The sequence below is a fragment of the Gobio gobio genome (assembly GCF_949357685.1).
Source record: "Gobio gobio genome assembly, chromosome: 24".
Taxonomy (NCBI): Eukaryota; Metazoa; Chordata; class Actinopteri; order Cypriniformes; family Gobionidae; genus Gobio; species Gobio gobio.
Genome location: NC_137120.1, coordinates 6,092,968 through 6,108,420, shown reverse-complemented (window position 1 = coordinate 6,108,420; position 15,453 = coordinate 6,092,968). Strand labels below are relative to the sequence as shown.

At 39.0% G+C, this 15,453-nt stretch overlaps 1 protein-coding gene across 1 annotated transcript; it reads right to left on the bottom strand.

Moving 5' to 3' along the window:
• Positions 1 to 8,028: 8,028 nt before the first annotated feature.
• LOC307120601 (ladderlectin-like) lies at positions 8,029 to 10,891 on the bottom strand. Its single transcript, XM_079807708.1, has 6 exons — positions 10,854 to 10,891; positions 10,661 to 10,728; positions 10,414 to 10,508; positions 9,800 to 9,925; positions 8,432 to 8,543; positions 8,029 to 8,289 (listed from the first exon to the last, which is right to left on the bottom strand). Exons 2-6 carry the CDS (start codon positions 10,719 to 10,721, stop codon positions 8,222 to 8,224), a joined length of 462 nt encoding a protein of 153 aa, XP_079663834.1. The 5' UTR covers positions 10,722 to 10,728; positions 10,854 to 10,891; the 3' UTR covers positions 8,029 to 8,221.
• Between the last annotated feature and the right edge of the window lie 4,562 nt (positions 10,892 to 15,453).

Below are 15,453 nucleotides of genomic sequence, written 5' to 3'. Positions count from 1 at the left end.
TCGTCACGCCATTGGACTGATTTGACGAGTGCTTCATGACGCAATCACGCAGAGGCATTCCCGCAGTGCTTTACGCAGCGTCTCGTTCCCTTGAAAAGGGACCATGCACTCTAAAAAAGTTGGGTTATTTTTTTTACCCAATAGCTGGGTTAAAATATTGGGTCATTCTGTTGGGTTATTCCGACCGTTTATTGGGTTGTTTCTATAACAACTCAGCCAGTTGGGTTAAAATTCAAATTACAACGGCTGCCCACTGCAACTGATACAGAAGATACACGGGTAAGTTAGCCTATTAGACTATATAAATGTGTGTTTTTTCCGTTATAAAGTGACTTTAAGCTCTTACATAGTAGGCCTACTGACGTTTTTTCCCAAAAATTTTATATCTGAAATACGGCATGGCGACTGGTTTTTGTAAGCTGTCTCGCTGTATCTGCGACTAACGACACCAGCACACACGCCCATTTCTTTCTTTCTCTGTTCTTTCCAATAATTTTTGGGAAGTTATTCATATTTTCAGATATTTAACCGACGCGCTCATCCCCTAGAGTTAAATAGTTGAGTTTTAGCGTTTTTAAATCCATTCAGCCGATCTTTGTATCTGGCGGTAGCACTCTTAGCATAGCTTAGCATACATCATTGATTCTGATCAGTCCATTAGCATCTCATTCAAAAAATGACCAAAGACACTTTCAATATTTTTCCTATTTAAAACTTGACTCTTCTACCAGTTACATTATGTGCTAAGACCAACTGAAAATTAAAAGTTGCGATTTTCTACACCTATATGGCTAGGAACTACTTTCTCATTCCTGCGTAATAGTCGCTGATCTTCGCGGCAGTACCATGGCTGCAGCTGCGCAATGATATTACAGCGCCTGAAAGTAGCCCCCAGCTAGGTAACTTTCAATGTGACCGGCACTAAGTTTGTGTAGTTGCAGAGAAAGTTTCAGGCTTGCAGCCGACAAATTGTGTTGTGGATTTACCTGTGTGATTAGCCATGGTTCTGTGTGTTGTAAAGGGCTGTGATAGTAAGTCGAAGGTGTATACTACCACCATGTTTCACAGAATACCAACGAATCATTACGCCGCTGCAGCCATGGTACGGCCGCGAAGATCCACGACTATTACCCAGGAATGAGAACGTAGTTCCTAGCCATATAGGTGTAGAAAATCGCAACTTTTCATTTTCAGTTTGTCTTAGCACACGATGTAACTGTAGAAGAGTCAAGTTCAGAGAGAAGTCAAGTTCAGAGAGAAGCAATCGAACTTCAGGGAGAACAACTAGTCTGTGAGTACTGTTTTCATTTTCTCATTTGATCTGTAGTTCAGCTGTTATTTAGAATGTTGTCTGTGTGGTGTAGTTGGCTGTTTGTTTGTTGGAAGTCTCGTTTGTTAATCATGTGACCTCGCGCAAGCTCAACGAGGTTCACTGGGAGTAGCCAGCTGTATTCAATAACGACACTTAACGTGAGTATAAATTGAGCGGTACTCCGCGGCAGCCCTCGTGTGAAGCCCTCATGGTGTGAAGACCGAGGAGTGTATAGACCATTCGACTCTACTTTGCGCGACTCCACTCAAGCAAGGACACCGACAAGGCACATGAGTATAGCTTTCCTTCTACTTTGTCCACTTTTGTGTTTTGCTTGTTTTTATCTGTTTGTTTCTCTGACCCGTATTCACTATGTGCTTCCAAATCGCTACTATTACCACATACACCCGTAAGTCACGCTCAGCACATTCTAGACGCCGTAATCCTAACAATCTGCGTAGTGTACCTATTTCCTCTACTACATTAATGTCCATTCCAATTGGTCTGTGGAATTGCCAGTCTGCTGTAAACAAAGCAGACTTTATTTCATCTATTTCCACTCATTCACATTCACAACCTGGATCAAACCAGAAGACACTGCCACTCCTGCAGCTCTCTCAAATAATTTCACTTTTTCACACACCCCTCGCCCGATTGGGAGGGGTGGAGGTACTGGTTTGCTCATCTCAAATGATTGGAAATTTGAGCCCATTCCATCTCTATCTGGCAACCGCTCATTTGAATCACACTCAATCACTATCACTCATCCTGCTAAAATCCATGTTGTAGTTATTTATCGCCCTTCAGGTCAACTGGGTAACTTCTTGGAGGAATTGGATATTTTACTCTCTCACTTCCCTGAGGATGGCACTCCTCTGGTACTGCTTGGTGACTTCAACATCCACCTTGATAAACCCCAGGCTGCAGACGTCATCACTCTTCTGACCTCATTTGACCTTAAGCGAGTATCTACTACAGCTCTTCACAAATCAGGTAACCATCTGGATCTACACACGCTACTGCTCCACAGACAACACTTTAGTTACTCCACTGCACACCTCAGATCACTTTCTCATCACTCTTAACCTCATACTGACTCCTGACACAACACACACTCCTCCGCAGATCACCTTTCGGCGTAATCTACGCTCACTCTCTCCCTCCCGTCTATCCACTATGGTTTCATCCTCACTCCCTCCACCTGCTCAGTTCTCAGCACTAGTCACTAACAGTGCTACTGACACTCTTTGCTCCACTCTGACATCTTGCTTAGACAACTTCTGTCCCGTTTCATCCAGACCAGCCCGCACCACCCCCTCTGCCCCCTGGCTGTCTGATGTTCGCTGAACATCGCTCTGGACTCCGGGCGGCAGAGAGGAAGGGGCGCAAAACTAAAAACGTTACTGACCTAACCCTGTATCAGTCTCTTCTCGCTTCTTTCTCTACAAATGTCTCCACTGCTAAAACTACATACTACCACAACAAAGTCAACAACTGCTCTGACTCTCGGGCACTTTTCTAAACATTCTCTTCGCTCCTTTGTCCTCCTCCCCCCCTCCTTCGTCAACTCTTACGGCAGATGACTTTGCATTTTTCACAAACAAAACCTCCTCCATCAGCAGCCAATTCTCCACACCACAAACCGACACACACATCTCAACAACCATCACACACACGCCCCCCTCCTTCTCTCTGCTCTCTGAAGCAGATGTCTCCAAACTCATCCTTTCCAATCATCCCACTACCTGTCCGCTTGATCCTATCCCCACCCACCTCCTTCAGGCCATTTCTTCTTCTGTTACTCCTGCACTCACTCACATTGTCAACACCTCTCTTCACACCGGGACCTTCCCCACAGCATTTAAGCAGGCTCGGGTAACCCCACTGCTTAAGAAACCCTCTCTGAACCCAGCACTTTTAGAAAACCACAGACCGGTATCCCTTCTTCCTTTCATTGCAAAGACACTTGAGCGAGTGGTGTTTAACCAGCTCTCTACGTTCCTTGAACAGAACAACCTCCTGGACATCAACCAATCCGGCTTCAAAAGCAGCCACTCAACTGAGACTGCCCTGCTCTCGGTTACGGAGGCACTGAGACAGGCAAGAGCGGCTTTCAAATCCACAGTACTTATCTTACTGGATTTGTCTGCTGCTTTTGACACAGTTAACCACCAGATCCTCCTGTCAACTCTCATGAAGATGGGCATCTCAGGAACTTCTCTCCAGTGGTTCAAGTCTTACCTCTCAGGTAGGTCCATCAGGGTGTCATGGAGAGGTGAAGTGTCTAAGTCACATCATCTAGCTACTGGAGTTCCCCAGGGCTCAGTGCTTGGACCACTTCTCTTCTCCATCTACATGTCATCACTGGGATCTGTCATTCAGAAACATGGCTTTTTCTATCACTGCTATGCCGACGACACTCAACTCTACTTCTCATTTCAACTAGATGATCCCACGGTTGGTGTGCGTATCGCTGCCTGCCTAACAGACATTTCTGCCTGGATGAAGGAACATCACCTGCTTGTGGTCTCTGCCAACCCAGCACTTCACCACAATCTCTCCATTCAGCTAGGTTCATCAACCATAACTCCGTCTAGGACAGCCAGGTACCTTGGAGTTGTGATTGATGATCAGCTAAAATTCACTGACCACATTACTGCAACAACCCGGTCCTGCAGATTTGCGTTATACAACATTAGGAAGATTAGACCCTTCCTGTCAGAGCATGCCACACAACTCCTGGTCCAAGCTCTTGTTCTCTCCAGACTGGACTACTGTAATGCTCTTCTAGCGGGCCTTCCGGCATGCACTATCAAACCCTTGCAACTGATCCAGAATGCAGCGGCGAGGGTGGTCTTTAACGAGCCGAAGAGAGCGCACGTCACGCCTCTCTTCATCAGTCTGAAATGGCTGCCAATAGCTGCTCGCATCAAATTCAAGGCACTGGTGCTCGCCTTCAAAGCAACCACTGGCTCTGCACCAATAAACCTAAACTCGCTCATTCAGACTTACACACCCACCAGGAACTTACGTTCTGCCAGTGAACGACGCCTTGTGGTACCATACCAGAGAGGCATGAAATCGCTCTCACGGACCTTTTCCTGGACCGCTCCGACCTGGTGGAATGACCTGCCTATCTCAATTTGTGTGGCCAAGTCTGTACCCATTTTCAAAAAACCCCTAAAGACACATCTCTTCCAGCAGCACCTGACCAATCAAGAATAGCACTTATCATTCTATTCATTTTCTGTCTGTCTAATTTATTTATAAAAAAAATAATTAAAAAAAATACTGTCCTGTGAGTTCTGAGCTAGATTAACTGAGACTTGTTACAGCACTTGCATACTGTTGCCCTTGACTGTTCTAGTTGCTTCTTTTGCTCTCATTTGTAAGTCGCTTTGGATAAAAGCGTCTGCTAAATGACTAAATGTAAATGTAAGTTTTAAATAGGAAAAATATTTAAAGTGTCTTTGGTCATTTTTTGAATGAGATGCTAATGGACTGATCAGAATCAATGATGTATGCTAAGCTATGCTAAAAGTGCTACCGCCAGATACAAAGATCGGCTGAATGGATTCAAAAACGGTAAAACTCAACTATTTAACTCTAGGGGACTTGTAAAATGAGCCTATTTTCAAAAAAAGTGGAGTGTTCCTTTAATCAGCAGATTTGCAGGTGAATGAAAATGTAGCAACACTCAAAAAAGTAACACCCTCTCAGTTGCTCACCCTCCACACTATTAAAAAATGTCATCACAAATATAGTGAAACCTTCTCACACACACCCTATACTCACTCTCTCTCTCTCACACACACACACACACACACACACACACACACACACACACACTCACACGCCGTACTCAGTCTCACACACACGCACAGACACAACGTCCTCACCCTCTCTCTCACACACACTCCGTACTCAGTCTCACATGCACACACACCCACACTCCGTACTCAGTCTCATGCGCACACACAATCCGTACTCACTCTCTCTCACACACACACACTCACACTCCGTACTCACTCTCACACACACCCACACTCCGTACTCAGTCTCACACGTGAACACACACACACACACACACACACTCCGTACTCACTCTCTCTCTCTCTCTCTCTCTCTCTCACACACACACACACACACTCCGTACTCAGTCTCATACGCTCATCCTACTTAATGGAGAAGCTTGGGAAATAGTAAGTGATGTTTTATTCATTGTTGCACTTTAGATAAAGTCATTAAATCATAAATTATCAATTCAATTAACCTAATATCTGTTGATACTTCTACCACTAAGTCCATCACCAGACCGAAAGAAAGAGCTAGCTCTGGCCCTCGTCACACAATTCCCATGCCTTAAAGATTCAGAGGGCAGTGATATGTGAGTATCCTCATCCCCAGTTGTCAGAACTACGGCCACTTTTACACAACAGTACAATTTTTGAAAAACACACAATAAATTTTTAAGACACTTTTAGGAAAACTATCCTTTATTTAACATATTTGTGTTGATGTTTTAGGAGGTATGGTATACACCAGGGCGATACCGGCATCCGGCCACAGGGTTTTTGGAGGAGCGACTCCGTAATATCAGGAAGCGCCTTCACAGGCACAGTTCAACATCTAGACAGAGGCTGCTGAGCACATATGAGCGCCGAGCTACTGTGACTGATCGGATCACTTAATTGCAGGTAGGAAAATTTTAACCAAAGTTGCTGAAAACTTACGGCCATTTTTCTTTCTATTTTCTTACTTTTTCCTTTTTTATTCCTTAAATCCAAATTGTGCTGTGATCAAAGCAGCTCAATGTGAAACTGTCTAAATAATCCACAGATTTTGTTGTCCTTTATTTGGAAATTTTAGTAGTAACTGTTGATTTACGCCTGTAGGTACATAATTAATGACAACACATTTTGAATAATATTTGATCCATGTGTGTATATTTACCATTTCAAAATTCTATTTAAAGGTCGACGCAAACATCATTCAGGAGCAACGGAGGCAATTCCATGTCCTGTGTCCTGTGGTTACCTATTGTTACTGCGTAACAACCTGTAATAAACCTTGCACATTATACTTCTTTATATATACATATTATATATTTTATGTTAACCACTTATTTTTAAGTCTACAGTTTATCTCACTTATCATCCACATATTTTTTTATATATATATTTTTTTTTTTATATATTTTTTTTTTTATCTTATTTCCTATTTTTATCTTTTACTTGATTTATTTATAATTCTACTTATGTTAATACTTTTTATTCTAACTTTATTCTATTTCTATTTAATTTCTTGTAACTGTTATTTGCACTGTCCATGGAGCGGACCTGTTTACATTTCACTGCCAGTTGTATATTGTGTATATAACTGTGTATGTGACAAATAAAACTCTTGAATCTTGAATCTTGCAGCTTGGGGATAAAGTCAACTGCTCACAAGGCTTCATCATTGTGTGAGGAATGGCACTAGAGCAAGACAGATAATAGTTTTATGTTTTACACACAAGTCTGCTGCTGCTGTTTGGCCATTTCTACCACACACTACATATTCCGTGCCAGGAGGTGTTCCATCTACCCATTGTCGCCTACTTAGGCAGTTTATCATTGGATAAGCTGGACTAGCTTCAGTTTGTTTATTTGTGTTTGTGCTCCCTGTTTCTTAGAACTTAAAACATGGAAAATTATTTTTTTACATTAATATTCTGTGCCTGGAGGTGTTCCCTCGACACACTGTCATCTATACAATGAGGCAATTATTTATATGTGTTTGTATGTTTATTTGTTTATTAAAACAATTGCAACAATAACTACTGGAAATGTTCAACTTCCAATTGAATGTAAAATGTATTGAAGTTGTGAGTTATTTATTTGCATGGCAATAATAATATTAAATTATAATACTAGGTTGGTTAAAGCAACATTTTGGCCAAATGACCCAACAAATTAGTTATTTTGTAACCCAATTTATTGGGTAAAACTTACTACCCAATGTATTTGGTTAAAATAACCCAACAAAAGGTCGGTGCTATATCAACCCACCATTGGGTTATCTGTTGGTAATTTTTAACCCAACTTTTTAAAGTGAGTGGTTACATACGTAACCTGAGACGTTTATATCTTGTGGCCATAGAAGTGATTGAAGACCTGAACTCAATGATTTGGAGGAGTGTGTGTGGTGATTTGGAGCCTACTGTGCACCACCAGGGGCATCACTAGACCTTTTTTATTATATTACTGATAAATCCTTCTCTGATGTTGTACATTTCTGTAGCTGACCTGAGAATAATTTTTCTGATAATATTTCAGGAGTCATGTTCTGTGTGTTTTCTATCAGCTGTCTATCAACTAGCAATGCCAGAATAGTGAATGAATCACTATTGATCTAATCGGTCAAACAGGTTTAGAAAATGGTCTTTAATTGTTCGTGATTCAGTTTGATTCATTCGCAGAGGTTTCTCACTCTGAAATAGCAATGAGATATTTCATAAGACAGAAAACAAAAAGAGCACTGAATGAGGTTCATATTTGCTTAAAATCCATTGTAGGAAACAAACGCACAAATGTCTTCTAGTGTTTGTCAATGATGAAGCAGCTTAAACCCCTACCCTGACATTATATAATGCTGTTATAATAACCACATCCTCAAACCTTGCTACACAATATTCTTATATTTATATAATATAAAAACACAAACACACATGATTTGCTTTATCAATGCTTTTATTGATTAGAGGAGTGTTTCAGAGAAAGTCATTTAAATGAAGTAAATCAAGAATATATATTTTTTTGAGATCTCAAAAATGATAAGAATCCCCATTCCCACTTTATATTAAAGATAAGAAAAGATCAGAAAGTGTACAATCAAAGTAACTGTGGAGCAGCATGACTGCATGTGATCTCACGGGCCTGTAGCACAAATATAGCCGAACTGGGTTGAACAGGTACAATCGTTCCAGCAACGGTTAGCTGTAGGGTGGAAAAATGAAATAAGTTATTCTGATCATTATAGTGGTGTTAGAATCCAAATAAAATAAACAAACAATTAGCCATTGCATGATGCTGTATGATATGAAATTATAGTATTGTAATAGTATAGTATTGTACTCACAGGTCCAGCTGATCTCCAGACAGTTCTCGTCACCATAGCCATTGTTAGGCTCAATCGAGCACCAGTTGGTATAATCATACGCACTTCCATCAGACCACAGCCACTGTCCTTCCTAAAGAGCAAAGACAGTGATTATAAGAGTTTAGGACTGTACTCAGACTTCAGTAAGAAGCCGATTAAAGAGATAATGAATGAAAATGACCACATGATTTACTGACCCTCAGAGACTCCTGGGAGAGACCCCTGACGTGGTTGTAAAGTGCTTTGGGCGTACAGTAGTACATATGAATGCGCTATATAAATGCCTCATTCAAGTCATACTAGGTGTATATCACATTCTTGTTTCAGAGAAATACAATCAGAGTAATATTAAAATGTCCTGCTGTTCCAAGCTTTATAATGGCAGTGAATTTGAGATTTTGAAGCCCAAAAAAGTGCATCCATCCATCATAAAAGTAATCCATACGGCTCCAGGGGGTTAATAAAGGCCTTCTGAAGCGAAAACTTTATAAAGTAAAATAAATAAAATGGCTCAAGCTTCACGTTATTATTTCCCAGATGTAGTTTTAGTATTGAGGTCAAAGTCCACCTGCCTTGCGATCGCAGATTTGAATAGTTTCCTCCTATTACAGCGACTTTCTTTTTGCATGTTCTGCAGACAGGGAGATAATCCTCGATTAAGTTTCCCTCAGGACTTTTGTAAAAGCCAAAATATGACCACACCTCAGATTTGGTCCTTTTAGAGAAGGCTGAACAATCTCCCGGAGCTGTCACTGCCTTCCGCCATTTCCTCTCATTCAAAAAACAGCGTTGCGTGCTGCGTCAGACTGACACTGGACAGGATTTCAAAATCGTGATAATCAAACGCGGTTTTAATGAAAATTTTAAACGATATTACTAACCATCAGTACATTTTATCATGGTTTATTGTGAAACCGGTAATCGTTCCATCCCTAGTCAGGGGTCACTCTTTCTTCGTAAATCGATGCGTACCGCTGTCTACCGGAAGCTAGTTATTTTAGTTTATAATATTTTAAATATGAATTATTCTTACACAAACGCATGGCTTTGCTTCAAAAGTTTATTAACCCCCAGAGCCGTGCAGAGCACTTTTATAATGGATAGATGCACTTTTTTGGGCTTCAAAATCTCAACCCCAATACAGCTGGGAAGAGCAGAACATTTTTAATATAACTCTGGTTGTGTTCGTCTGAAAGAAGTCATACACCTAAGATAACTTGAAGGGTGAATAAATCATGGGGTAATTTTCATTTTTTGGATGAACTATTATTTCAAGTTCTTTGTATTTACTGTTTAAAGCAGAAATTTCAGATAAGACAAACAAACAGTTCTCTCAGTTTAACTTACTTGTACAGCATCATGAGCACCGATCCAAGCACGTGTGGAAGAAGAGGGCAGCAGACTCAGCAGGACATCATTTTCCACTTTATTATGCACAGATGCCAGATTCGCATCAAGCTTTAGGCAGTTTTTCTAAAAAGACAGATTTTTTTATTATCAATAATCTTTGTTAATCTATGTAATAATATTTTAGCATAAAGCATAAGTGACCTTTCAAACAAAGTCTGCTCTGATTGATTATTTGTTCACAATATATTTTTCAGAAAAGAAAGGTTTACTTAAAAAATAAATCACAATTCTCAACTATTGAGATTTTAAGTGTCTTTAACTACTACTGTACTAACATTTAAAAATAATAACTTTACTTGGTGCACTTATTGTTTACTTATATTTAAGAAATATCTGCATGTAATTACAGCTGTAGTTAATTTCTGTAATTAGACGGATGATTACGCCGTTGACGCTTCCCTTACACCTTAAACCGACCCATCCCACCAAAACTGCCCCTAACCTCACCCGTGTCCCACCTCGATAGCAGCGAGTGTTTTAAAATACATCAACTCAATGAGTACATTGTACCTTATGTATTTATTTAATGTAGAGTTTGAGCAACACATTACCTCTGCTGTGATCCAGGGAACCGTCTGAGAGAAGAACTTGTAGCACCGGAGTCCAAAGTTTGTCCATCCATTGGGGCATCTTTCAACTAAATCAACTGCATCCAGTGCAGAAATGTTAGGGCGTTTGTAAAATTCACAGCAAAAAATGCTTTTATTTTTTATTATTATTTTATGTTTGTGTACTTTGACCCTCTACATTTCTAATTAATCATGCAAATATTAGTAATATTGTACATATGTGTCTTACGTTCTGCGCTCCCCATGGAGAAGATGATAAAAAGAAGCAGAAAACTTCTCAGCATTGCCATGATGAACCTGAAATTAGGAAAGATAATGTCTGCACTCATATTCGGCACACTGTGGATTCTCAATGCATTTAAAGACAAAGCACAAAGATACTTTAGAAATGTTATTCAGAAGGTTTTGTCCCAGAAACTCACCTTGGTTTGGGTGTTGCCTTTAGAATCTCAGAGGAAGATTTTGTGATGTTGCAGAATCAGCCCTGCTTTTATACTTTACTTAATATCAAGTGTGTATGGGCCAAGTCACGAGGAAGATATCTGATCTTTTGATATGTAGATTTTTATACGCATGAAATAAAATCCAAATATTGGAGAATGGGATGAGCCAGTAGAAATTCAATTAAATATTTATTTTAAAGTATTTTAAATATTTGGGTTGCTGACGTGAAATGGCATTTAATCACACAAGATCATTATCATAATTTAAAATGCAGTAAATAGTTAATCATTTTATATTCACCCTTATATTCTTCATTCTTGCTATGTCACACATTTCAGTAAAAAATGTTCAAAAAACAATGAACGAATTGACAAAGTGACCTTTATTTTCTCAAACATCAGACTTCACACTACAGGTGCTGCATGGTCATATAATTAGAATATCATCAAAAAGTTGATTTATTTCACTAATTCCATTCAAAACGTTAAACTTGTATATTATATTCATTCATTACACACAGACTTGTATATTTCAAATGTTTATTTCTAGGGTTGGGCGATGTCCCCTAAATTGATGATGTTTACAGTAAAACATTGTGATGGTCGATGATATCGTCGTTTGGGGGGGGGGGGTCATTAGGTAAATAGGTAGATCATTTACTATATCTCTTTCCATAAATATTAGTTTCTACTTAAAAAAAAATAATAATTTCGTTATTTTACTAACCCAGTGTTTTGTTTGTGAATGATGTTTCACGTGAATATTACCACAGGAGTGAAGCACAAAGCTTTGTTTAGCCTAGAAAGGAAATAATGGTCAGATAGCACATTTTCATTCTGTTTTGCGATCTAGTCACTCAATTTTCCGTGAATTTTAACAATAGGCCTAGTCCATTTTATCCCAATGGACATAGACATCTCGTTTCTTTTCCCAAATCTTCACTCACGTGGCACCCATTTTCGCAGGGGATTATAAACGTTTCTTCCTTTCGTTTGATTTTTAATTCTAAAGTCTATTATAAATATTCTTTACTGTGGTAAAGTATAAAAACACTTTGGGACGAATACCTTACTTCAAATTTTATTTAACACAGTTTGTTATGGATGTTTCAGCCTCAAATGATTTCAAAATGTAGGCTATATATATATATATATATCTGGCATAGACGACAGTATTTAAAATAGCATATGGATTAGTTACATTCTCAATTTAATTTACAGAGCAATCCCTGCTAAGTTTTTAGTTTAAATAATAATATAGAAGAGGATTAGTGTGTGTCACACTCACAACAGACTCGCAACGGGGGCGTGGCATCACGATGGTGGCGCTCAGCTATCACGTCCATCGGCACAACCCTATTTATTTATTTTAATTTTGATGATTATAACAGACAACTAAGGAAAATCACAAATTCAGTATCTCATAAAATTAGAATATTACTTAATACCAATACAAAGAAAGGATTTTTTAGAAATCTTGGCCAACTGAAAAGTTTAAAAGGATTTTTATTTCTGTGCCCCTGAGAGTACAGTACCTACCACATATGGGATTTATAATGTTTGGAATTCTGTTTAGTTAGCAAATGCTTTGAAAATCACAATTGTGATCGATTGTTTATATAGAAGCTGTCAGGGTTCTGTCACTTCGGTCTGGTTTATTCTTGTTTGGTGGCCAAGTCATTCAGTCTTGAGTTCATTTGGTCTGTTCACTCTTTGTTCTGCATGTTGTTCAGGTCCCATGACTTTCGGTCCTGTGCCGGGTTTGAGACATTCCTGCTCTGTGTTTTTGTTGCATGGCAGCACATTTTGCAAATATTTAAAAATGTCTGCTTTTAAACTGTATACACATATTTACATTAACAATATTATCTCCATTATCTGTAATCTCATAGCATAAATATGGTTTTGTTGGTCTTGTTGGTTTTCCACTGAACATCTCTTCTCAGTTAACTTGTACAAACACACCACAGCTCCAATTAGAGGTTATATCACTTCATCATATCTTTTAATATTTACTGTAATGCTAAGGCGTGAAAAGAATCAACATGCAAGCACTACTTTATTAACCATTTATATAAAGCTTTCAACAGACTCATGGACATCCAAAGCCTCACATTCACCCATTCATACACCGACGGCAGTGTCAGCCATGCAAGGTGCCATCCAGCTCGTTGGGAGCAGCTGAGGTTAGGTGTCTTGTTCATGGACACCTCAACACTTGGTCAGGTGGAACTGGGGATTGAACCACCAACCTTCCGGTTTGTAGACAACCTACATGAACCCCTGAGCCACTGTCCGTACCCACATACAGTTAAGTAAATACATAAATGTAGTGCTATTTTATATGAAACCCTTAAAACAAAAAATGCAAATGTACATTATTGTATGTGTCCAAAATTTTATAAAAACCTGGCCACTTGGTGTTTTTGAATCTTGCCTTTGAAAGTGTATAACTAAGACCGCATTCATTCTGCACATCTTGATGCCCAATTCCGATTTTTTTTTTACGATAAGCTTATCTTCTTTTAAAAGTGACCCATTTCTGCGTTTACACTACACTTGGCGAAATGAACAAAAAATAACATTATGATATCAAGAAATCAATTTCAAATGGAATTGAATTCATGGAATTCATAGAAACATTCTTATATCAAAATCATTATATAGTACAAATTCTTCAAGATGAAAATGATTCTGTGGTGAAGTGAATGCTACAGAAAAAACTAATGCCATTTCTACATTAAAAAAAGTTAGTTCAGGCAAGAATTAAAAAAAGCGAAGTAAATTCTATATTAGTACTCAATTCAAGCTTGTAGAAATTAAAGGGTAACTTCAGTGATTTAGCATTAAGCTTTGTATCAGTAGAATCCCGGTAGTATATTTTAATTATGGTACTTTCCCCCATCATATCCCCCTGAGACGAGAGAATTATACATTTTATTTCTGGAAAAAATCCTCAGATGATGCAAATATCATCATTTTACGTCATCTGAGGATTTTTTGGCCAGAGGCTAAAAACTACAGCCAGTAGAGGGAGCTGTTCCGCATGTTTTCAACCCGCTCGCAGGGGAGGGATCTCACTCACAGAATGTAAATGCGCTCGGCTCGGCCTCGGGCATTAAAGGGTTAGTTCACCCAAAAATGAAAATTCTGTCATTAATTACTTACCCTCATGTCGTTCGACACCCGTAAGACCTCCGTTCATCTTCGGAAAACAAATTAAGATATTTTAGTTGAAATCCGATGGTCTTCACACTCTCAAGACCCATAAAAGATACTAAAGATGTTGTTACAAAGTCCATCTCACTACAGTGGTTCTACAATAACTTTATGAAGCGACGAGAATAGTTTTTGTGCGAAAAAAACCTAAATAACGACTTATATAGTGATGACCGATTTCAAAACACAGCATCATGAAGCTTCGAAGCGTTATGAATCAGTGATTCGATTCAGCGGTTTGAATCACCAAAGTCACGTGATTTCAGCAGTTTGACAAGCGATCCGAATCATGATTCGACTCACTGATTCATAACGCTTCGAAGCTTCATGATACGGTGATTTGAAATCGGTCATCACTATATAAGTCGTTATTTCGTTTTTTTTTCGCACAAAAACTATTCTCGTCGCTTCATAAAGTTATTGTAGAACCACTGTAGTGAGATGGACTTTGTAACAACGTCTTTAGTACCTTTTAAGGGTCTTGAGAGTGTAAAGTGCATTGTGCCAATGGAGGCCTTTCTGAGCCATCGGATTTCAACTTAAATATCTTCATTTGTGTTCTGAAGATGAACGGAGATCTTACTGGTGTCGAACGACATCAGGGTAAGTCATTAATGACAGCATTTTCATTTTTGGGTGAACTAAGCAAAGTGAGCGTTTCAACTTTTCATTGAATTCCTATAAAAGTTTAGCTTCCATATGCGATCAGAAAATGCGCCAGACTGGACACGCACTGAGAAGGACTCTCGCGCTTACCTCAGCTCTGCTCAGCTCTTACTTCCCTCTCATGCTGAATAAAAATCTGATTCCTGCTGCGTTTGTCCTGTGACTTTCGTTGGGCTCACTCACACTTTATTGAAAAGACACGTTTAGGTTTTAATTGTTGTGTTTATTCTCTAACTGAACGGAATTATTGTATTACTATGAAGATCAAAACGACGCTGGGGGTGGTGTAGGGAGTGGCCTCGTAGGGCAGCGAAGCAAGTGCATTCTGGGAGTTGTTGTCTTTCATCCACATCAGACAAATACATTTTGTGTCTTCTCTCAGTCTAGAAGGCACCAAATTCAAAAATTATTTCACATTTCTACTACATAAATGACAGTTAAATACACATTCATCTTCCCAGCGCTGAAGTGCCGCTTTAACAACAGTAATGTGCAAAAAGCTAATTTTTATAAGGAAAATTGTAATATTCCACGCTTATTAAATGTACTATTGTTCTTCTATAATATTATACTGAACTAAAAGGAACACTCTTTACTTGTTTTCTGTGTAATCCAGTCACAATTTGAATAAAAGTTTTTTTTGTGACTTCCATATATTAAGAAGTGGAAATGTCTAAAAAGTCAAATAAGTGCT

Coding starts and splice junctions, on each gene's coding strand:
- LOC307120601 (XM_079807708.1), bottom strand. CDS start 10,721: ATGGCAATGCTGAGAAGTTTTCTGCTTCTTTTTATCATCTTCTCCATG. Junction 10,509..10,660: donor CTCCATGGGGAGCGCAGAAC/GTAAGACACATA, acceptor CACTGGATGCAG/TTGATTTAGTTGAAAGATGC. Junction 8,544..9,799: donor GTGCTCATGATGCTGTACAA/GTAAGTTAAACT, acceptor TTTGCTCTTTAG/GAAGGACAGTGGCTGTGGTC.